At 42.3% G+C, this 22,742-nt stretch overlaps 1 protein-coding gene across 1 annotated transcript in view; it reads left to right on the top strand.

Annotated features, from left to right (window-relative positions):
- The window catches only part of LOC111228205 (partitioning defective 3 homolog), a 368,887-nt gene that overhangs the window by 108,931 nt on the left and 237,214 nt on the right, over positions 1-22,742 (top strand). Inside the window, exon 3 of the mRNA XM_022754021.1 lies at positions 7,838-8,012. Coding sequence (XP_022609742.1) covers positions 7,838-8,012 — 175 coding nt within the window. The remainder of the gene's footprint in view (positions 1-7,837; positions 8,013-22,742) is intronic.

Below are 22,742 nucleotides of genomic sequence, written 5' to 3'. Positions count from 1 at the left end.
TGCACATAAGCTTTTGGTCTCATCCTCTAAGAATCAAAGAGAAAAGTGTTTTTCCCTTAGTCTTTTCAAAAAAGCTCCGACACATTTAATGCTCTGGCAGTCAGAGTTGGCGTGTATGAGACGGCAGTCTTAAAGCTTAAATACTTCTGGTTAATGATCGGCCTTGTTAAAGGTATGAAACACCTGATTTCCATCTGCCTTGACTACAGAGGATGCATGGCCTTGTCAAGGATACGATCCTCCCTCTCTGTCTGCTCTACTCTACTTTCTGCTCCTCATTCCCTCCATCTCTTTCCACCAGGGAGGCCTTAAATGTTTGAAGCTTTCCCTTTTTTCTTTCGGCCCTCTCTCTCTCTCTCTCTCTCTCTCTCTCTCTGTGCCAAGGTCCCTGAATGTGGACTTTTTAATTACTCTCTCCTGGCTTTGTGCATAACCAATGAAAGATTGAAGGGCACTTCCCTCTGAAAGGCACTGTTAGAATATGGGTTTTTCTAATGCCATCGCCTTGGGAGAAGAATACTAATACACAAACTGTGACTTTTTGTGCTTTTGTGTGTATCCGCAGTTTGTGTGTGTTTGGGAGGGTGGGTGCGCTCACGTATTCACATTTGCGTGTGTGTATTTTTGAGCGTCTGCCCCTAGACAGACTGTCTGGCCGTTGTTTTGCATGTGAATCAAGGCAGGGGGAGGAAAGGCATTATTAGATTGGGTGTGCAGCAGTGGGGGGGGGGCGCTGGATGAAGACCGTGAGAGCAGGTAGGTTCATTGCATTGATTAGATTTCTTTAAGACCAGTTTGAGGGTGCAACTCCTCAAGGTGCCCCCCAACAGCTCTGTTTAGGCAGCAAAATAAATATAGGGTGGCATGAAAATCAATGCAGGATGCCATAAACAAATGATTATACGACCCAAAGTGTTTCGGGTACGCCCTGTTCTCTCTGTACATTCAACCTAAAAGTACAACGTCCGTCAAGGCAACAAAAAGTAAAGTGCACGCTGGAGAATATATTTTAGACTACATCTGTGAAAGCTGTGGCCCAAACTGAATTAAAAGTAGATGTGAATACATGTCTGCACACCTAGAATGGAATAAGATAATGAATATGATTACATTCAAAAATGTAGACGTGTTGATGGAAGCAGATTGGTTCAGCATTATTCCATGTGTCTGCTCAGTGTTAATTAGTGTCAGGTGATTGATGGTAATTTAGCCCATCAAGGTCATAAGATGTTCATCATGTTTCTTGCTTTCTTATGGACACCCACCCTAATTGCTTTCATGAATATGTCAATGTGTTTCCCTTCATTTCCTCCGCCCCCTCACTCTTAAGTTGTAGACTGCAAAGGTCTTTTGTGTGCCTTAAAAAAACAAGAAAGTGTTACTTATTTCCCGTGGCTGAATAGTGTTGAATTGTACATACGACCATGGGGTATGAGGTATTAATATACACGGCGGAATGTGTTGTAGGGACTTTCCCTTCTGTCAGCACTGCATAGGTAGCGCTCGCACAGGGCGTCCTTAAAATGTGTGAATTCATTTCCTCCGACGCAGGAGGAAATCTTCAAAGGCAGGGACGAGAACTTGGCCGAGTGGATTTGAAAGGGATGAGTTTCTAATCTGGTTCAACTTTGCTTGCTCTGTATATTTTCTCACTGCCTCTTCGCCCCCATTCTTTCTTAACACCCCTCCTACTATGTGTTTTTTTTTCTTCCTTTTTTTTTCTTCTTCCTCCAGCAGTGACTCTACCTCTACGAGCTGCTCCGCTTTAAAAAAAAAAAAAAAAAAAATGAAAGAAATGATGACTTCATGTTTTAGCGAGAACAGCAGCGTTAACCAATCTGAGGACTTTGCGTTTGCTTGTTTTGGGATTATATTGCCATAAGCCTGTCATCCCCCTGCTCGCCGGCGTATAGCCCCCCACCCCGCCGCACTCGCATCATAAACGGCAGGATGTATTCCATGTGTTGCAGCATCTTTACACATTACATTTACTTTGCGGTGTGTGTCATCATTTCAGGTCTTGCCTTTGCAAAGCCTCTGGGGCACTCTTCCGTTGCATCAACCCCATGTGACAGCACCTGAAATATGCATTTGCTTCTGAAGTGCTGCGGGGTGCCATTTGAGGGGTTATTTGGAATGCTGGTGATGGCAGGCCAGCGTGCTTCAGACCTATTCTCTGAATATTTGATGGTCTTAATGAGCAGGGGAAAAATACAGGACTAAGCACTTTGTTGGTTTGCCCGACTCACGGTGTGTGAGAAATAATGGACGGAAGGAGAGGATGAAATATTGAAAATGCTGTGTGATACCTCTACAGTGAGAGAAAGGAGGGTTAATCCATTGTGATGTGCCTGAGGTCATGAAAAAGTTACAAGCATAGATCGCATTCTCTTTAATGCGTGCTTTAAGGGAAATGAAAGGACCATGTACTGTCTCTACAGCAAAGAGTGTGTCACATGAGGGCTGCATGAAGTTGATCAGTCTGCATACCAATAGATGATCAAAAATATTCCTCTTTGATGGATGTGTAAAGGATCCATCACTGTTAGATGGAGAGTTGAAGTTGGGGGTGAATGGATGGATGGATGGATGGATGGATGGATGGATGGATAGATAGATGGCTGGTGTGTGGATGAAGGATGGTGGCTCGTGGCTATTACTCAACAAGTTTAGAATCCTTTGAGTTTCTGTTGGAGTGAGTGGCTTTCACACTTTCCACTGTTACTGTACCTTTAATAACTTTTATGCCCCTGGTGCCCTTGCACTAAAATGATGATAAATGATAGAGAGGGGAGATGAAACCTGTGTGTGTGTGTGTGTGTGTGTGTGTGTGATGATACTGTATGTGTGTGTTTGTGTTTCCTAGCAGAGACAGTATAGCCTCAGCCATTGCATAACTCAGCATAAGTTATTCATTATACCAACTAATACAGTGACGTGTCGTTCCTTGCTTATTTCTCCTTAAGACGGAAAAAAAAAATGAGAGAGAGAGAGAGAGAGATTTCTACACAAATACAAGTGAAGGAAACATAAGGAGTAAATTCAGCTCAATAAATGGGGCTTATCCGGCTATTCTTTAAGTTGTAATCACTGGTTATTAGTCATGCGCTGAGTTTTAGCTTGTGGATATAAAAGGGGAAAGAAAAAGCTTCCGACAGACAAATGAATAAATGTTAATCTTGTCTTCAAGGGTTACTTTGTGTAGCAATAAATATTCACAGCAGGACGTCGCCCGGCGCGACTGTGGATGTGTTCTTTAATTGAAGGTGTGTATTGAGCGGACAGGTTTCCCGCGGGTTGACTCGTGTCAGACGTCCCATCCAGCCGGCTGTGGAAAAGCTGTTGTGGCAGATATGGATTAGCGTCAGCCCCCGTCGCAGTGCAGGTATCACATGTCTCTGGTGGCACCGCCAACGCTGCCCCCGCGACTACTAATAAACCTCTTGTTTTTTCTCGTGTTGCTCGGCGGACGCTTCGACGGACGCTTGGGACAACTGTTTTGTACGGGTGCCAATCCTAATGCCTGGGCTTCCTGGCAGATCAGAGGTTCTGAAAGTGGAGGGGGTGTGTTTGGTGGAGGAGGTGGTGGTGGTGGTGGTGGGGGGAGAGAGAAAAGAGATAGAGAGAGGTTGTCAAAACATCTCCTCATTCCCTCCTCAGCTGCTTCCTCACCATCTCTTCTTCTACCGCACCCTTGCTGCCAAAAGCCAGAAGGAGATCAAAGGAGGCCGACATGAAAGGAATCCCTGAGATTCTGTTTTTCAGTGCCCTGTCTCCCTGCTCTCTCTGTTACAGATATGGAAATGCTGAATCCCAAATACAGCCTGTACCTCGGCTGCAAAGAATGCCCTGCCTCTGACTTTCACTTTCTCTCTCTCTCTCTCTCTCTCTCTCTCTCTCTCTTCCCTTTTGCCGCCTCTCCTCTCCTCCGCCTCGTCTCTCACCCCTTCATCATCATGTCTCTCCATCCTCTGCTCTCGCCTCTCTCCAGCAGCCCTCAGGCTTCCAGGTAGATAGCAGTTGATTGGCAGCTGCTGTGACAGTCAGTGGAACCGGCTGAGAGTGGATGAGTGTCAGCCTTGCTCCAGGGGCTTAAGGCAGCAGCAGTGTTGTAGCTCCCTGCTGGAGAGAGAGAGGCCCATGAAATAAGACTCAGTCAGTTCTTCTCTTCTACTCGCTTCTCTCAACTGAAGCAGGTAGGAGCTAAATAGGTTTTTCAAATTGCTCCGGAGTTTATCCCGAGACTGGAAACTGGAACATTTCCTCAACTCACATCCTGTCATGTGCTTTCCTTCTCTCATTCCTCTTTTCCTACCTTTTGGTTTTGATATATCTGTGTGTTTATTGTAGGTTGTAGCATCTTGTTTTTTCGGGGGGCTCTTTAAAATTCTTTTTCACTGCTTCACTCCCTCCCTCCTATCTGCTCTGAATCCTCCTTCTCAGCTGTCACGCTACTTGACAATTAGCCATGCTGCTCCCGTCTGTGCATCACTAAAAAAAAAAAAAAAAACTTTTCCTCCTTTTGAAAAACTTCTGAATACAACTCGACGCCCGCTGTACAGCAGCCACAGGGGGAAAGTGTGAGAATTAAAAAAAAAAAAATGAAAAGAAGAAAAAAATTGAAACGTGAAATCGTCTCAGTTCTAAGTGGCTGTGACCAATTCCCAGATGGAGGGAAAGCGTTTGTGTGATGGCGTTCGCTGTGTTGCCTCTTGAGCTCTGTCCCGTCAACAGCAAGAATTGCGTCAGTTTTCCCTCCGGCCGAGCGTGCCCACTTCTCCACAGCACAGGCAGAGGACGGGATGGAGGGAACTCGGAGAGAGGCAACTCAAATGAGGATGCTTCATTGGGGGTACTTCTCAAAATCTCTGAAGAAAAGAAACCCGCTCTGAAGATGTTCTGCAGACGTGCATCGATGATAAGCATTGATGCTTCGATGATGATCAAACAAGGAGGTTTATGTCCTTTTCAACTACGTCTTTGTGTGTTACAGGCTACAAACAACGCTCTCACATCTGGAAGTAATAATTAAGTGAGTGTCACAACTGGACCTGATAGACAAACACACTAGTTTGTAATCTAGATACTAAGAAACTTTTTAATTTTGCTCGGTGGAAATATTCACGGCAGACTGACATTAATATGATATGAGTCACTGCTAGATATAGACTTGATATAAAATGATGAAATTATGGCAACATCCACAGCTCCGCCTGCTGCCCATATTTCTCTGATATGATTGCAAAATACTTCTCAAAGTTATTTAAAATTAAACTGTGCCATAGCATCTTGTTGAAAACTTTCATTGGGGATTAATTGAACCTCAATGTCACGTAAACTTTCACCTGCACGTGAAAAACCAACGTCTCCAACCTGGAAACAAGAAACCAGCTTATCAGCCAAGCGTCCCTTTGTCTGTTTGATTTTATGAGTTCGACGACTTACAGGAAGTTTGATGTCTCAGCACTCAACTTCCAAGAACGGGGGTTCTAACCCTCAGATTTCCAAACAGTGGGAACTTTTCACGTCTCTTTGGGTTTAGGGGACGAACAAGCACTTTCAAGAGCCCATAAATATTGAATGCAGGATAAATGCGGACCCATTTGATTCTGAAATGGAGGGTGTGTGGATGAGTTTAGCCGTACATGTCAGATACCCACAGAGTGCTCTGGAGTGTCTGGTGAAAGGATGCATGGCATAGCAAAGTGGACCTAATTAGAGGGATTTGGAATGTATTTAAAAATGAATCACACTTCGCCGCGACACCAACAACAGTATTCACCACTTCTCTAAATGGGCAGCTGGCAGGCAGAGGGCTTGTCGGGCTGCTAAATACTCGCACCAACATATGAATGGGAGGCCTGATTACTTTGTCACTAATGATTCATTGGCTCGCACATACACTCTGGCAGTATAAATCCCTCTGGGGACAGCCCCTCTCACTCTCTCTCTCTCTCTCTCTCTGTCTCGTCTGTGTTCATAGCCACCTCGGCATCTTCACATAGCTGTTCTTGTCATCGTCGTCACTGCAAAAAACGCTCAGCCAAAACAGAGTTTCATCCTTCGAACAAGTACAAAGATTCTCCAGTTTCAGATCTCAAGTTTTAACATCTTTTAAAGAAACCAGAAATCAAAATATGTGTCGAAAAAAGAGCAGATTATCCCACTTGTGTAAAGAAACAGCAGTTGATTGAGGAAAAATTCCTAAACCAAATTGATCGGACTGTGTTTGCGGTTAAACACAAAGCAAAGTATCTTTGCATGTCTTAACACGTACATTTACACATTTAAAAATAAGAAAATTACCTCCTCAACCTGCCGGATTTCTTCTATTAAGGCCTTCTTATTTTGTAGCACCACGTATCTCTTTTCGATTGCCTCACTGGTGCACTTTTTTTTTTTTTAGTAAACCCTTACAACATGAGGAATATAATTTCAAGATCGGATTGGAGTGTGATTAGAGTGAAATGGGTGAAGCCTTCGGTGATAGGGGAGCGTCTCACAGATGGCGTCGGGATGCGCGGAAACATCTTAGGAAAAAAAACAAACAAAAAAAAAGACAGTCTGCTTTAATTGCGCAAAGCCAGCATAAGAGATGTCGCTGTGAATTACAGCAACAGCAAACCGCACGGGCATACTCACACAGAGGCATAAATTCAGACGCAGATACACAAACACATACACTCTTAAGCATCATCCCCTGCATAGGGATTGAATCAAAAAAAGAAGAACAGGGGCTTCTAAACTTGTTTATATGCAGATTTCCCTGCATTGGGGTGATGAAAAACAGCAAATACATGGAAAAACACTTGTGCTATTTTTACCCTCAGACAAATACGATGCATGGTACACGAAAGCTGTTTGCTCCCATCGGCGATTAATGCTTTCTTTGTTGCTTACTCTCTCCACATCCGTGGCCTTCCATTAAACAGATTTTGCAGGTAGCACAAAGACATAAAAAGGAACTCATCTCAAGTCTGAAATATAGATACTTTTGTTCTGTCTAGCAGGGTGTGTACGAGGCTGCTACTGTACGATTGCTCTGTTTGGAAGGAATAAGAGGTTAATCTTCTTGTGAGAGGTTTAGTAACAGGTTGTGCTGGCTATGAAAACCACTTGGCACTGCTATATCCACTCCACTACGGCAGGTCATATGCTTTTATTTCTCTCTCTCTCTTTCTCTCTCCCTCAGTCCAGGAGCCTAAGAAAAAGCCTTGACTCATAAGTAGTAGATCAGCATCGGCTGATCTAACCTCACTCCCATGAAAGAGGAAACAGTGTAGTGTTTCTTCTTCACCGTAATCAGACTGCTGTGTCTCTTTCCCTCTCTCTTGTTAAGTGGGTGACTTGGCTGTAGTGATGAGCAGTGTGTGTTAGACTGATAATTATGGGATGCTGAGGCGAGTTCTCCCTATCTGGCCTGCGAAACGTGGCAACGTATCACCTTTGTGGGAATGGAGCAGCTGCTCGCTGTGGGAGCCAAACCTGGCAACCCGGAACATCCCGTGGTACATGACTGCAGATGTTGCAAGATTAGAGAGAGAGAGTGTGTGTGTGTGTGTGTGTGACTTAAATCATGATTGAGCGCTTTGGTTTGCATATAACTGCATAGCGGTACATTACCTGAATGTGAAAACACACACACACACACACACAAACTGTATGCACACTACATGAGTATCCTGAACATTATATACATGTACGGTATGCACACTTAGAAATACTCATATTTACTGCTTATGCAGAGACACACTCTCAGACACAGACACATCTCTGTCTCTCTTCATCCCCCCAAAACACACACTAACACACACATATCTTATTTCTCTCTCTCCAGCTCGTAGCTGTATACGAGGAACAGGACCCACACAATGGAGGTGACGGCACCAGCGCCAGTTCCACAGGAACGCAGAGTCCCGAACCCTTTGCCAGTGAGATGAGTTCGGCGTCTGCCTTTCAGCCTTACCAGACCAGCGGCGAGATCGAGGTCACTCCATCCGCCCTGCGATCCAGTGAGTCCAATGACGAGTGTTACCTTGAATTATATCTCCACTAATAGTAATAATAAGCTGAAGATCATCATTGTGATATTAATAAATGGTAATGCACATGGAATTTAAACGCCCATTTCTACAGCTTTGCTTTTAGTGTATTGGCAAAATAGCTTTAAAAAAAATTAGATAAATGCTAAAGATCGAACAAAATTATGAAAAACTCAAATTAAACAACCGAGTCTTGTAAAAAAAAAAAAAGACTTCCAGCTTACTTCAGTGATTTTTTTACCTTCTGTAGCTTCTTCAAATAGCAATTGATATTGTTTAGAGGTACAGTGTAGAATAAAAATGTAATTGAATGCTTTTTAAAACATAAGTAGATTATCTGTGCTATCAGCGGGAATTCAAACTGCAAGGATATAAAGGTCAGGGACATGAAAGTGACATCTGAACAGTTGTTGTGCATGAATGCGCTAAATGAGCTCCGTTCATTGAACGCCCTCATTTTCTGGTGAATGGTAAACTGAACGCATCCTAATTTCCATCCTTTGCAACTAATGAGCGTGAACGTGAGCGTCCGGCGTCTAGTGCTGGCAACTCAAACAGCACAGGTACTGGTTCTGCTGAGGCCAGTTTGTACGATGCATTTGAAGGACTTCATTAACAAATCAGTGCAGATTCTGATGGGAAAGAAAAAACCTACATTTTTATGCAAATTGTGTCTGTCGGGTCTGAAAAAAACTAATCAGCCACATCGGCTATGAATTTGAAACAACATACTGATTTGAAGCATCTTTTGAAAGATCTGTGGGTGAATGATGATCACAAGAAATCATTAAGACCATGAGCCAAGAACCATGTAGTTCCGCCACCTGAGTCAAACTCACAACATATACACATAAAACAATGTACTCGCTTCGTTTTTTTCTTGGCTTTTAAAAGTCCTCTCTGTCTGTGACTCTATGATAGTACACAGGAATTAATTCAGTTCGTGAAGTCCCACTGGTTGGGGGCTGGGGATGGATGGGTAAGAGGAGGTTCTGCTGAAAAAGATTGGAAAAGAAATAGAAGAAATGAAGTTCATTTTAATCTGTGTGAACTGAACGTAAAGCTTGTAGAGCTCTTGTAAAGTGTGTTAGGAGACCAGATAAGCTAAATGCAAACAAATATTTGCCCAGGCCTTGGTAAAGTAATGTTATTGTCTTGAATCTCCCAGGCTGTCAGGATGTAGGAAAGACAAAGGGATTAGAGGTCGTCATGTCTCATAAATTCATGCATGTGAGTCATGGGACTTTTGTTTACGAGCCAAACCAAAATGCAACAGAGTAAACTTTTCCTACTCTACTCTGCAACTCACCGGGCAGCATGTGCTTTACTTGACATGCTTCAGGTGTATTGTGTGGAGCTGAGTGTCTGTCAAGTCTGCGCAGTGTGTCCAGACAATGGCGGTGCACTGACATAGACAGACAGGTAGGAACTGAGACAAAGGAAGGAACTGAGACACTGTTGGATACTCAGTCATGCATGAGCAAGAGCACACATGCCAGAGCAAGTCGGACACACTCACACGCACACACACACACACACACACACACACACACACACACACACACACACACACACACACACAACCGGAAAATGGCACACACACACACACAGTCAGTGACTCAGATGGTGCTCATGTCCACATATTCACGTCCCATGAAGTGGAACCAGTGAGCGGATGCAGAGCTGTCTTAAAACTTCAAAGGACACCTAAGACATTCAAAGCCAGCATAGACTCACACACATGCACATGAATGAACAGTTGACTTTACTCTGCTGCCCTAACCTAAGAACATATCCTAGCTTCTCTCAACCTGCCTACTGGACTGTGGAGATTTATGGAAATTCCTGGGATTGATGCAATTGCGATAGTAAACCAGTAACACAGGGTAGTGTGCAGGTTTGTTTGAACCTATCTGACCTGCTGTCAACTAGCTTCAAACAAACCCACATTTGAAATGTGGACTGAGATATCTTGGTGCCTTTATTCCCCCCCACACCAACAAAAATTCTCCACTACTGATTTATAGCTTCTAACACTGTTCATACAGTATGTGGTGGAAGGATGACTTTAAAAACACCATCCTTCCATTGTGCATATTAGATTTAAGGCTGTGTTGGAGGTCTGTTAAATTGTCCTTGAATAAGGCGATAAATCCCTGGCTTGGTTCCAATTCGGCCCCTTCCCTCACACCTATCTGATCAGCCTCTGGGTACCAGGTTTGTGTGGTGGATTCAACTTATTAAGGGGCTGTCCCAAACCAGTTCGTGCGTAGTGAAAGTGGGCAGTAAAATTCTCAAACAGCAGATTTATTCCTAAGGGGAACCACGGATGCCAGATGATGCAAAGTAATGCGGGGAAACATAGAGGACTGTCATGAATACCATTGTTGGGGCTTGGAAGCTTCATGAGGAATACTGGGGAATATTTGAAGGACAGAAATTGGACTATAGCGTTATAACTTTTTTAGCATGCAGGTTGCGCTAACATCATCGACGTCTAAGCTGTTATTTACAGTTTTCAGGTGATTTGTCAAACTGGTTGTAGTTTTTTGTGATATGCCTGTTTCCTTTGGCGTATCTGGCACTTCACTTTTTAGGGGGTCATCTTTGCAAATTAGGAAGTTTTTCCAGACACTTCACTTATTCGACATCTTGCTAGCATTGTAGTAAGTTGTAAGCTGTGCCAGTCCCAGTGTCAGCGCTGGTAATGTTAGATGAGAGCTTAGATCTTACTCCCTGGGCTATTTGGGATTGTTGATGTTGTTGAATGTATAATTATAATAATTAAAAAAATACAGCATTTGAATACTGATTCAGATGTCGATATTTATGACAATTGAAGCTTTGAAACTTCGAGGCATTCGGTTCAACCTTAGAGCTACTTGGGAAATAATGTATAGTTTGGATCATAAACATGAACCTATAGCTACACCCAAACACTTTGGGTTTAAAAGCCTAGAATGTGTGCTAAAGTAAAATAAAATAAACCATCACTTCGTTGCATATTCTTTTTATTTGTATTACTCCCATATTCAATCGTAAGTCAACTACAGAGGACAGAGTAATATCTATTATATAGCACTTGATTGATTTGGATTATTAATATACGTTAACAAGCTGAACAAGCAAGGCATTTATTGTGTCCATGGTGACAAATGTTTCCTGTTCGTGGTGGAGTGTGGAAGGTGCACTTCTTCATGCCTTGCTGCTGCCCTCCGAAGCTTTGTGAACTCGAGTTCGAGTCCGTATTGAAAAGCTAGTGAGTAAGGATCATTTTAGTTAATTACTCATATCAGTTTTTATTTGGAGGTCAGAGGTCAAGCTCAACCATAAAACACCAATGAATTAAAGTAATTAGTTCATGTATATAAAGTTAAAGAGTTAAAAATCTTGAGCTCAGATTGGGACTTGAATTTTTTCGTAAAGCATGTCATGCCACAAGTATATTTTCATTCTGATGGCGCAACGGAGCTCTGTCTTACCCACCCACACAAACACTCACTTTCCAAGCCTGTTCTTTGCATGACCTATGAATTGTGCATCTCGCATTCAAGAAAATACAATGACAAGATTGCAGCAAAGCAGAGGAACTGACTGCTTCCTACACACTGCCGCTGCCACGGCGATGGGTTTATCTTTAGCAATTTCACAAGAGATAATGACAGCGAAGAAGAGAGACTGTGGTTTGGACCTGATTAAGGCAGTCAGACAGGTGAGGCCAGTGATTGTTTTGTTTTAGGGTAGTTGACATAAGTGCAGTATCGCCAACAAAATGCAAGTAAGATTGCATTGTTTGCGGTATATAGTTGTTTCCTGGAGATTGTATGTAATGTACAATGACTCCTACCCACTTACAAGTTCCTATTTCCACTTCAAAAGTGGCTGAAAAGTTGTATAGGTGTGTGGTGAATAAGCTTTATAAGAGACAGCCAGTCAGACGGTCAGTCAGACAGACAGACAGACAGACTGACAGACTGACTGGCATCATATACACAGTGAAGCAGACGAACAAGACAGACAGTTGATGGTCCCTCCAGAGATGCAGATGAGCAAATTACTGGCAGCAATATTGCATATCAGACATCAAAGTGTAGCAGTGGCGCCCTTGGCAGCTGTGCTCTGAGGCAGAGAATTATGGCTATTTAAAATCATCATCGTTTAGAGCTATATTGATTGTTTTTTCTCCTCCCTACAACTCCCAAAGTCCCAAACTCTCCCTCCCGCTGTCTTTCTGTCCTCCATCCCTCCCGTGCCTCCGCCCTGGGATCCCATTTTAGATTTCCATGCTAACATGTGCCGTGCAGGTCAAACTGCTAATAATTGGATTGGAGATGAGATGTAAATTGCAATAATGAATGTAATTTTCCCGTAATTATACGGACGCCGGAGCTGCCTCTGCCTCTACTCACCACTAAATTCGAATCTTTCAGAAGTAAGAGAAAATGTCTGAAACTTTAAATGATCGCAGGACCTTAATGGTGCTCGTAGCTTCAAAATTGAATGTTTTGTTCTTTTTTTTTTTGCTGAAAGAGTTTTACTGGGGTCCTTCTTTTTGACTCAGGAGTTGGATTTGTATTTCTGACAGATTGCCATTTGTCAGAGTTTTCCTTTTACTTAAAGGGTTTCTGCATACTCTCTCAGGTATGGAGAGAGGGTCCTGGGTGACAGAGACGATACAAAAGGTCGGCAGTCTTCTAACACACAGCCTTAAAGAGGGCTGAGATTAATGCTAAGGGAGAACGTCCTGACCTGCCTGGTGTTTATGTGGGAATCAACACTCAATCACAAGTGTCCAGTCAGAGTAATATACACAGTGCTGAGGTCACAGTTATAAGATCAGTGTCCGCTGTCTAAAGCATCATGCTGTCAACAGCGCTGAATCTATAGGCTGGTAATACGTTGTTTTTAATGACGTCATATGCTTACAGCCTGAAGGAGTTGCCTGTCGGTCAGTGTGAATTACCTTCTCCACACACGTATTCAACAGATCACAGAAACTGTTTTGGGCATCGACTCTACCGCTTCCTTGACTTTTGTAGATTAAAGCAATAAACCCCAAGAAGCCGTGGTTCAAAGTGATTGTAGAACAGCTAAGGGGGCGTTGTTAGGCATGATGCAGACGCAGCAGCACATAGATGCACACACAGATTTATTTGGATATCGCCATTAATTGTGCAATTTTTGAAGTAGTGCTCAATTAGTATATTTTTAATTGCGTGGTACCAGAGGAAAGGGTATTTCTCCAGCAACTTTTCTCGTTGCAGTTTCGGCACCAGTGGGATTACAGGCATGATTCACATTTTTGCCCCATATTATTGACATGAGCTCTCTTGCCTCTAGGCCAGCATCAGGGAGTTTTTGTACAGTGGTGCTTTGCTAGCAGTGGTTGGTGTAGATTGTCTGGTGCCGGCTGCTTTACAAATCTGTGGCAACATGAAGTACAGTGAAGTTCTCTCCCATGGGCTCTCCAGTACACCTAATGTCAGGAGAAAGAAAAAAAAATATTCCCATGATGTCGCAGTTGCAGTTATAACTGCATATGTATCACCAGTAGGCAACTATTATATTTGACTTGTATTACTTTCCCCTAGATGTTTTAAACATAATACAGTATCAGTTCAAAACAGCGTTTTGAAACCATTTGTTTGGCGCAGTCATACTGATGTAATGCAGTCACAGGTGTGTGTTTATAGAGTATTTTACAACAGCTTTGAATGCTGCTCAGCCAATCATAATTTATAATACTACTATTATGTGATTTTTTTTCTTTGACTGTGAGGATTTCTATTCCCAGGTTTTTGGAGAGGCTCAATAGCAGTTGCTCAGGATTACGCAATCAGGAAATGGGAGAAGCTCAAGTGCTATTGACAGAAGTTAAAACTACACTGACATTGATGAGGAATGGCTTTAAAAACACAACAGATATTCGCAGTGATTGCAGTGATACTTTCATGATTGACCCCCACTGATGTACAGATTAGACTAAAATGCCCTTTGCTGTGTGACCACTGCGACTTTGACCAACACCCGGCACCTCTCTCCCTGAAGAAGACCATTGTGGTGACGAATTGTCCGTTTTCCTCTGCTGAACTGGTCCTTTGGTCCTTGAATCTCTGCCGCCTTGTTCCTTGAAGCTCTGTGCTGACAGGGTTGCCGAGAGGCCATTAGAGAGATTGCCTGTTGGGGGAGAAAGTGTGGACACCTTTCGAAGAGGAGGACCTTCGTCTAATCAATTTGGCTTAGTGGTCTGCCACTGAGCGGGCTCCCTGCCGTCAGCCAAGGCCATATAAAAGTCACTACAGCAGAGGAGATGCACAGTGACACTGACGACACACAGTATAAAGAGCGTGTATATTTCACAACATGTAGGTTAGCATGAATGTAACAATTCAAAACACAAAGCTGCTAAATTAAGACATTACTTTTCACAGGCACTTTTCCTGAGACTGCGTGTGGAGCATTTCTTTTTTTTTAAGAGCTCCATCTCAGATATAAGGCTTAAGAAGTGGACTGCCCCTCCATCGTGGGCTCTCTCTCAGTGGATTTGGGTGACTTCCAAAGGCAGTGACTGCCCATTATAGATAAACTGCCAGGTTTGGGTTTGGAACCACATGCAGCTAGGTCTGATAGCAGGCACTGATACTTATCTCTCTCATCTGGCCTCTCTCTCTCTCTCTCTCTCTCTCTCTCTCTCTCTCTCTAACTGTCTCTTGTCCAAAACTACCTCTTCAATCTCTCACTTCAGTGGTGAGCAGGTGATGCAGTACGATTAGAGTTGATAACAGTGGCATCTGCTGATTGGTCCTGTCTGATTGGTTAACCCGTCTCACATCGCCTCTCTCTTAGTAAAGTTCTTTGAATCTTGCTGCGAAAAATGTGATTAAATCTATTTATTATTTGAGCAGGCACGAAATTATAGTTAAGTATAGTATTGATTGATGACAGGTTTAGCTGTTTGTCAAAGACATGTAGCATTATTTGTTCTCGGCTTTCTTGAGTCCGTGTAATGATGCTTTATGACAATCCATGCTGCCGTTGGTTGCCTCGAACAGTTCGTCTCACCGACAGGTTCTTGACCTCGTCTGTGCATCTGAGGGCTTTGCCATACTGAACCCCCCCGCTCCCCATTTGTAAGTTGCTGTGTATTTTGCATGCACCGTGATGCCTCCTAGTTTCCGTCAAGTACACAATAGGCCGTTAATGGCTTTTTAATGATTTGGCTAAACACAAAGAAACTATCCGATACTCATATGGGTTTTCCGTGGATGGAAAAGATTTCACTTCCTGCGCGCTGCTCGACTGCATCTCAGTGATGCACTAAATCTACATATTCTAAAGTATTCTTATGATACAGTCTTAATATTTCTGTTAAGTAACTTAGGCAACTCTGAGCTGCACCAACATGGTGTGAACAAGGTGGTTGAGTGGAGTCATAATAATGCTCTTGACATTAATGCATAGAACATACAGACAATATTGTATTTTGCTCACCATCTGGCTCCCATAAAGTTCCTACTATAAGTTCCTTTTTTTTTCATATAAATATTTGGGTGTAATGATGATTCAACCTGGAAAGTTCACACTGAATTTGTCTGCAAAAGGACAAAGCAAATAATTGATTTACTTCACCGCCTTAGGTCTTTTGGGGGGAGCAGGCAAATTCGTTTTACAATTCACAAGACTATATCCGCCACTTTAAAGTCCAAACCAAATAAGAATCTGCTGAAAGATTGTTGGCCAACCTCTTGAAAAACTCTGAATCAGCCATACATTGTAAAATATTAAGGCTGGCCAACGGCATTGTTTCTGGCCTCAACCATGTCTTGAACAGAATACAAACCGTTACCATCAAACTGCAGATACAGGATTTCACAACATAATGGACCAAGGTTAGACTGAAGCACTCTTTCATGCACCAATCAATCCTAAAAATTAATTTAATTTAAGCCTAGATCACTGAAGGGACTTGTTTTTTTTAAGTATATTTTTTTGGGCTTTTGTGCCTTTATTGGACAGGATAGTAGAGAGAGACAGGAAATAGGGAGGCAGAGAGAGGGGAAATGACATGCAGTAAAGGGCCGTCCGATGCGGGATTCGAACCGTGGCCGACTGCAGCGAGGACTGTAGCCTCTACATATGGGGCGCCTGCTCAACCCACTGCGCCACTTGACACCCTGTTTTTTGTTTTTTTTTGTGATTGTAATGTGAGGTTTAATCTACAATGTGACGGAGGTGGAGCTGCTGTGATGGCAGGGAAAAAAATCACCATCATCACGTTGGAATACTGCTAATTGGTTTTCTGTGTGTCAGTCAATTTGTGATAATCTGGTTAAACTTCATCAGAGAATGGGCCAGCATTATGTGAGCACTTAAAACTGAATTCGGGCCCCTCCCTTTGTACTTGAAACTCTATGGTGCTAGGGTTTCTGGGAAGTAACCTTTACAAATAGGGGTCACAAAGGTAAACAATACTGTGAACCTCTTGGTTGCCCCAGGGACTTGTTAGTTGGTAATCCAGTTTTGGTTCCATGGACTGTTGATTAAAGGCCTGCAAGGTGTCGTATAGCAACAATATTAGCAGTGCACTACTTATACCCTGCCTCACCATCTGCCTCTGTAAAGCTGGTTTCTACAAAAGCAGAACTTCAGAGCAGAATGAATGCAGCAGGCACTCTCATTCCTCAGTGAGTTTTTATCAGTAAAGGTAATGGAATTACCAAGAAACATGCCGCAATTTTTCGGCCGGTGCTCTTAAGTTTTCTCTTTGTTTTCTTTTTCTTTCTCTCTTTTATTTTTGGCTCCGGGTAGTGGTGATGAAATATCCCTCTTCAGGACTCTGCTTCTCTCGCCTCCTCTGCAGTGCCATGACACCATCCATTGTCATGAAACCCTTGTCCTGACAGCCTTATCTCCTCAGTTAATGCTGAGCAAGAACTGAATTTATTTAACAAAAAATTAAAAAGTCCACGGTTATGTATTATATCTCCTCCAGTGATTCATTCCCTAGTGTTAAAAGTGGCTGTGTAAGAAAACCACTATTGTTCCAAGTATTAATTCCCAAGATTCTTAGCAATGGATCACAGTTTTTGTCAATGCAGGGACACAGAAAAGGAGACTGAATGAAAAACACGTAGTATCATTATAAATCGTAAGTCATTAAGTGAGTCATTGTTCAAGTTCATGCCCAGAGTCTTAGACCACTAATGTACTCTATGTGGTTATGTCATGGCGGTCCTTCATACAGCTGCTCTACCTTTTATTCATCAACAAACCACAGCCTCTCCAACTGTGCATAACAACTCTCTACCGAGTATCTACCGAGTTGAGTACACTTCTCAGCAGTGAGGATGTTGAGATAGCAAGCTCATCATTAGCAAGCTGAAAGCACTTTTAAACCCACAGGTCCTCGTGAGAGTGTGAACCGCCTCCCTCTACCTGAGTTAGTGGAGAGGCTATTAGTTATGTCAACTCTTAATCATACTAGCGCTCATAGAGGGAGAGAGGGGGGAGAGAGGCAGTGCCAAGGGTGGGTCTTAAAACTGCTGGGGAGTGGGCGTTCATTTCACAGTCTCTGGGAATATTAGTCATAAAATACGCTCATACTGTCATAATATCATCCAGGGCTTATTATAGCTAATTATTGCAACGGCCGGCACTGTTAAACGGTGGAGACAGTGTTTTGGTAATGAAGTGTGAAGTGCTCAGAGTGGTCAAAGTCTCCACTCAGCACCACTGGGAATGTGCTAGCAGAACTATTCCTATTATTACATCTGCCAGGATCCCAATAAAGCCGTAGTTGGACAGCTGAATCATGTGGAGTTGTTTGTGTGAGTCTGTGTGTGTGTGGGTGTGTGTGTGTGTGTGTGTGTGTGTGTGTGTGTGAGAGAGTTTGTTGACTGCTTTATTACTTCCTGAGCTGGGCTGAGAGCAGTTTTGCAGGTCACCTGTGTCACACTTAAACCAACACAGGAGCACTGAGGTCTTGATTGGAAAATAAAGTATTTTACACTCTCTGACACGCTGAAACGCTGAAACAGACTCGAATGGTGACTGGCCGTGACCTCATGACAGAGGGAGCATGGGAAGGGAGCCAAAGTTTGCTTGAACTGACGCGGGTGTCATCTCAATAGTGAAGACATTCAGCAGAAGGACATAAATGAGCAGGATTTTGTGTCTGCCTGCCCCGATCTGAAATACGGCATCTTTGTCCATTTCTGACTTCACCGGTTCTTAATGTTTATGCAGGATGTAAACGCTAACATATTTATGTAGTGTTGAGAGAAATCCTGTTCACAAGGACACTGCTTTGAGTGGTGACTTAGGGGATGAGAGTTTCCAGAGATAGGATTGCAAAGGTTAGGGTCATTCCTTCATCTTGTTTTTGATAGAGACAAAGAAAGAGTAGGTGTTTGCAGTATCTTTTTTGTATTTGTGACCACTAAAAAATATCACAAAGTGCTCAATTTACAAAATAGGGCCTCCAAATTTGAAGTGTTCAGTTGAGGTGTTTAATTCACTGCAGCTCTCACTGAAGTTGTCAGAAAGAGAAAATCCTTCATCTTAAAATAATTACACTGGTCTTATATTTCTCCCCCTTTTATCCTTCCAAATTCTCCTGCTTGCTTTTTTTTTTTTTTTGTCTTCCTCCATCTGTGCAAAGAGAACAAGTGAGAAAAACTTAGCATCCACTGCACGTCACTAGTTCCACTAATATGTGTGGTCAACTCGAAAACTTATTTCTTCACAAAAAACAAAAACGTGGAACATTCAAACAAAGAACACAAATAAGAGAAAAGAAATAGATATGATAAGCTGTATCCAAGAATGCATCACACTCATGAAAATTACAATCATTATACCTCAGAATAATTAGCATAATTACTCAAGCTTTCACACCCATTCATATTAAAAATATTTTAGTTAAATTGGTTTAACTGTAACAGTGAGTCCACCTTCATGTCTCGCCTCTCTGTGTCTCTCATTAGTCAGTGAGAACCTCTGTGGTTCATTTACATTGTGTTTGACATGTCAAAAGAGGGTCACATTTGGCCAAGGGCAATGCCTCCTGGTCTCAGCACGATAAGTCCTCAAAGGATTACGGGGTGTTTAGCATCTCTTTGTCTCCACGTTCAACCCTTCGACTCCTCTACCCATCTCATTAGTCCCTTTGTAAAAGCCTCCCACGCCTCTCTCGCTCCTGCGCCGATCTGTTTCATTGTCTTCCGCGGGGAGGTCACCTGTGAAGTTGGTCTGCTCTGAAGCACATGTGAGGGAAGCGTTCAGAGCTGCCACGTGTGGTTAAGACACACGTATGCAGACAGACAAACAGGCATTTATCCACATATGACACTGCACACGCGCAGACAACATGGAAGTATTGTTGTATACACACAAATAGACAGTGCGGGTTAATTGTTTTCATTTTTATAGGTGCATGTGTTCACACATGCACACACACACACACACAAATATAATGCACATTGCTCTTTGTAACTTTTCATAACTCATGCAGAAATATATCACCAGATAGAAGCACAGTATTACATTGATTTACACTGAACTGATGACAGGCTTGTGCATTGTGCGATAAGGAACCCTCAGTAGTAAACAGGTAGTGCAAACTTCTCCTGTCTTACACTTTTCTCATGCCCTCGAAAGCAATAGCCGTACATTTTGGTTGGTTAGTACCTTGGTTAACATGTGTAAGTGAGTTAGATTTATTTTCTATGCACAGTGTCAGTTTGTTCATGTGCAGATTGACACTAACAGTAAGTCATTTTAGTGTTACAGTGATGCTAATTTACAATAATGTTAGATGCCAATGTATGACAGTGTTAGCATACCGTTGACATATCATAATTGTGCTGATGGGTTACGTCAGTTGTATTCATACAGTAACTGTACTGTGCTAGTTAAGAGACATTTTTCTGTTCTTTGTTTCTTACAGTTTCACTCATGAATTTTCACCTGTCATGCGTGAAGATTGTCAATGAAGGAGCAAGGCGCTCACTTCCTGGTTCGTGAACATCGAGTTTGGCTGGCTTTTAAACTACGTTCACGTACTAGCTGTGTAGAACATGTAGTGGCTACAGTACAATGGAAATGTGGACCTGGTGCAGAAATAGTCCATCATAATAAGTTGTATGAATCCTATGCAGTTATGAAATGTAAATATGCCCCTAAAACTAGTGACGGTAAGTTCACTTTGCCGTTCTGTAGGTCAGGTTGTGTCAGTGACGCATCATTTCCTCATAATCAAGAATATGGGATTTGCCTCATGAAGCTAATTCAAACAAGTTGATTTACAGTGGTAACAGCTGAAATGATCTCACTCCGGGTGTGCCAGACAAAACAACAAAACAGGATTTTTTTTGCTCCAACACAGAAAAGTAACACACAATGCATGCAGTTAGGAAGTAAGACGGTAGAATAAATGCGTGTCAAGGTTTCATGAATGATGCTGTAACTGGTCCTAGCGTATTTGTGAGAGAGAGATGCATCTCCTTGGTCGCAGCTACAGTGCGTCTGTTGCTCCACGACTGTCCCTCCTCATGTTTTTCATCAGATCCACAAAGATACGTTCCGCCCCAGAGCGCCAGGGAAATCCCATAAAACTCCTCTACCACATTCCCGTCTTCCCGAAAACATGATCACTCTCAGAAAGACTTACTTTGGCTCACAATCAGAGCTTTGATGAAAGCAAAACATATTCGCGTACCCGCGTGATTTATTGTTTTTTCTCATGGATCGGTCTCTGCCAGCCGTTTGAAAATTAAGAGCAAATTAATTTGACGATGTGCAGTGACTTCCTTGATGCTACCCCTTGCAGATGTTTAGAAACCACATGTTGGTATATTGGATTAAAGCTCTGGGTCTGCAGTGTTTGGAAATGAGGACAAAGCTGCTCATTGTCTTTTGGCATTGATTTGATCTATTAATTATTAATATGGGTTTAGATGCTTTCATGTGCCTGCAGGAATTAGCGAGTGAAGACATAACTATCTTCACCACTGCTGCAGAGTCCCTGGTGATCATATGTTGTGTGTGAGAAGTCTATCTTGCATTTTTGGTGATCAGTTGCAGATTTTTGTTTTCATCACGGCATCACTTTTGTATTAACAATAATAATATTGTATTAATACCCATAATGAAATGCTCCTTTGATTTGCAGCCCCCTACATGGACTTGTCAGCACTTGGTCAGCTGCAGGAAAACACCCTGGAGCTGCTTTGGTTTTTAGTGTCTTATAGCAGAGCAGATGCAGATTGACGTGCAGGATTGAATTCCTGCCCACTTCCTAAGGCCTGCTGGCGCAAATTGTCTTTGTCATGTGAAATTTAGTCAAGTAGCAGAGATCAAACCCACAGCTAGCCGACTTGTTGTATCTCCCAAGTGAGGCCTGAGGACAGTGTTCAGGGTGCAGCTCAGTGGTAGAGCATTTGACTGCAGATCAAGTGGTCTTCAGTTCAAATCTGGGTGCCCCCCCTCTGATTTTCGGAAAGGATGATGACATGATTCATGCTTTAAAACGGAGACTGGATTCAAGTAGGACTGAAGAGTCCTTTATTCAGAAAGCAGTTACATACATTTACCTTCAACCTTGCCTACCTTCCTTTTTTTGTCCCTTTTTCTTGAAACTGATATCAGTGCAGCCATCTTTCTAGCAGCCCCAGTACTTTAAGAAATGGAATAAATCAGCTTTGAAGTCACACCCTGAGCCTGGATCTGCTCCAGGTTTCTGCCTCTGAAAATGAAGTTTTTCCTTGCCACCCTGTCGCCCAGTGCTTTCCCATGGGGGGAAGTGTTGGGTCTCTGTACAGTACAGTCTAGACCTGCTCTATATGAAAAGTGCCTTGGGATAACTTCTGTTGTGATTTGGTGTTATTTAAATAAAAATTGACTTGACTATTCAAAATGTTACAGAACAACTCATCACCCTTTAAAAAATACTTAAAACTTAAAAAACTATACATTTGTTAAATTGTTATAATAATAATAATAATAATAATTATTATTATTATTATAATAATTATAATAACTGTGGAACTGAAATTTTGTCTTCATCTATAATGGACAAGTATAAGTACATACTGCAAACAAACAGCCCATTTACTTATTCCCACTCTCCATAAATTGAATCTATAAAATTCATTTTGGAGTCAACATAATACCATCTAGTTCACCTTTTCAACTTACATAATGAGGAATTGTTGTTCTGTATCTGTAAATTCCTCCAAAAAAGAACCATTGAGGCTGAGTGAATCAGTAAAATGTTAACTGAAAACATATTTCATTAGTTATACTCCCAAAATATTTGATCTTGCAATACAGTGTTGACTCACTCCAACTACTGCTTTATTAAATAGTCTTATGGTTGTGTTCAGGCACTGGCTAAACTTGGTTTAGGTGGGCTGAAGATCATTTTCTGGTTTAAAACAGGAGAAAGTTCACAAGACACATCAATTTACATTCAAAATACATACATACATCACATACAAACTTGGAACACAGCTTAAAAAGAAACCGTGGACTCCCACGTTAAAGTCCTGCAATTTGTACACTCACCACCATCAACCGCCTTCCTACAACTAACTGCACGTAACTGCAGCACTTGAAAAACCATTGCCTACAAACATAATCCAGACAGTGATTATGTTTGACATCCCATTGTAAAACAAGTAGTAAGAGTCTAATGTAATT

Source organism: Seriola dumerili, unplaced genomic scaffold (genome assembly GCF_002260705.1).
Source record: "Seriola dumerili isolate Sdu_G_001 unplaced genomic scaffold, Sdu_1.0 BDQW01000216.1, whole genome shotgun sequence".
NCBI lineage: Eukaryota > Metazoa > Chordata > Actinopteri > Carangiformes > Carangidae > Seriola > Seriola dumerili.
Note: the sequence above shows the minus strand (reverse complement) of the source record. Positions and strands in the feature narration are given on the sequence as shown.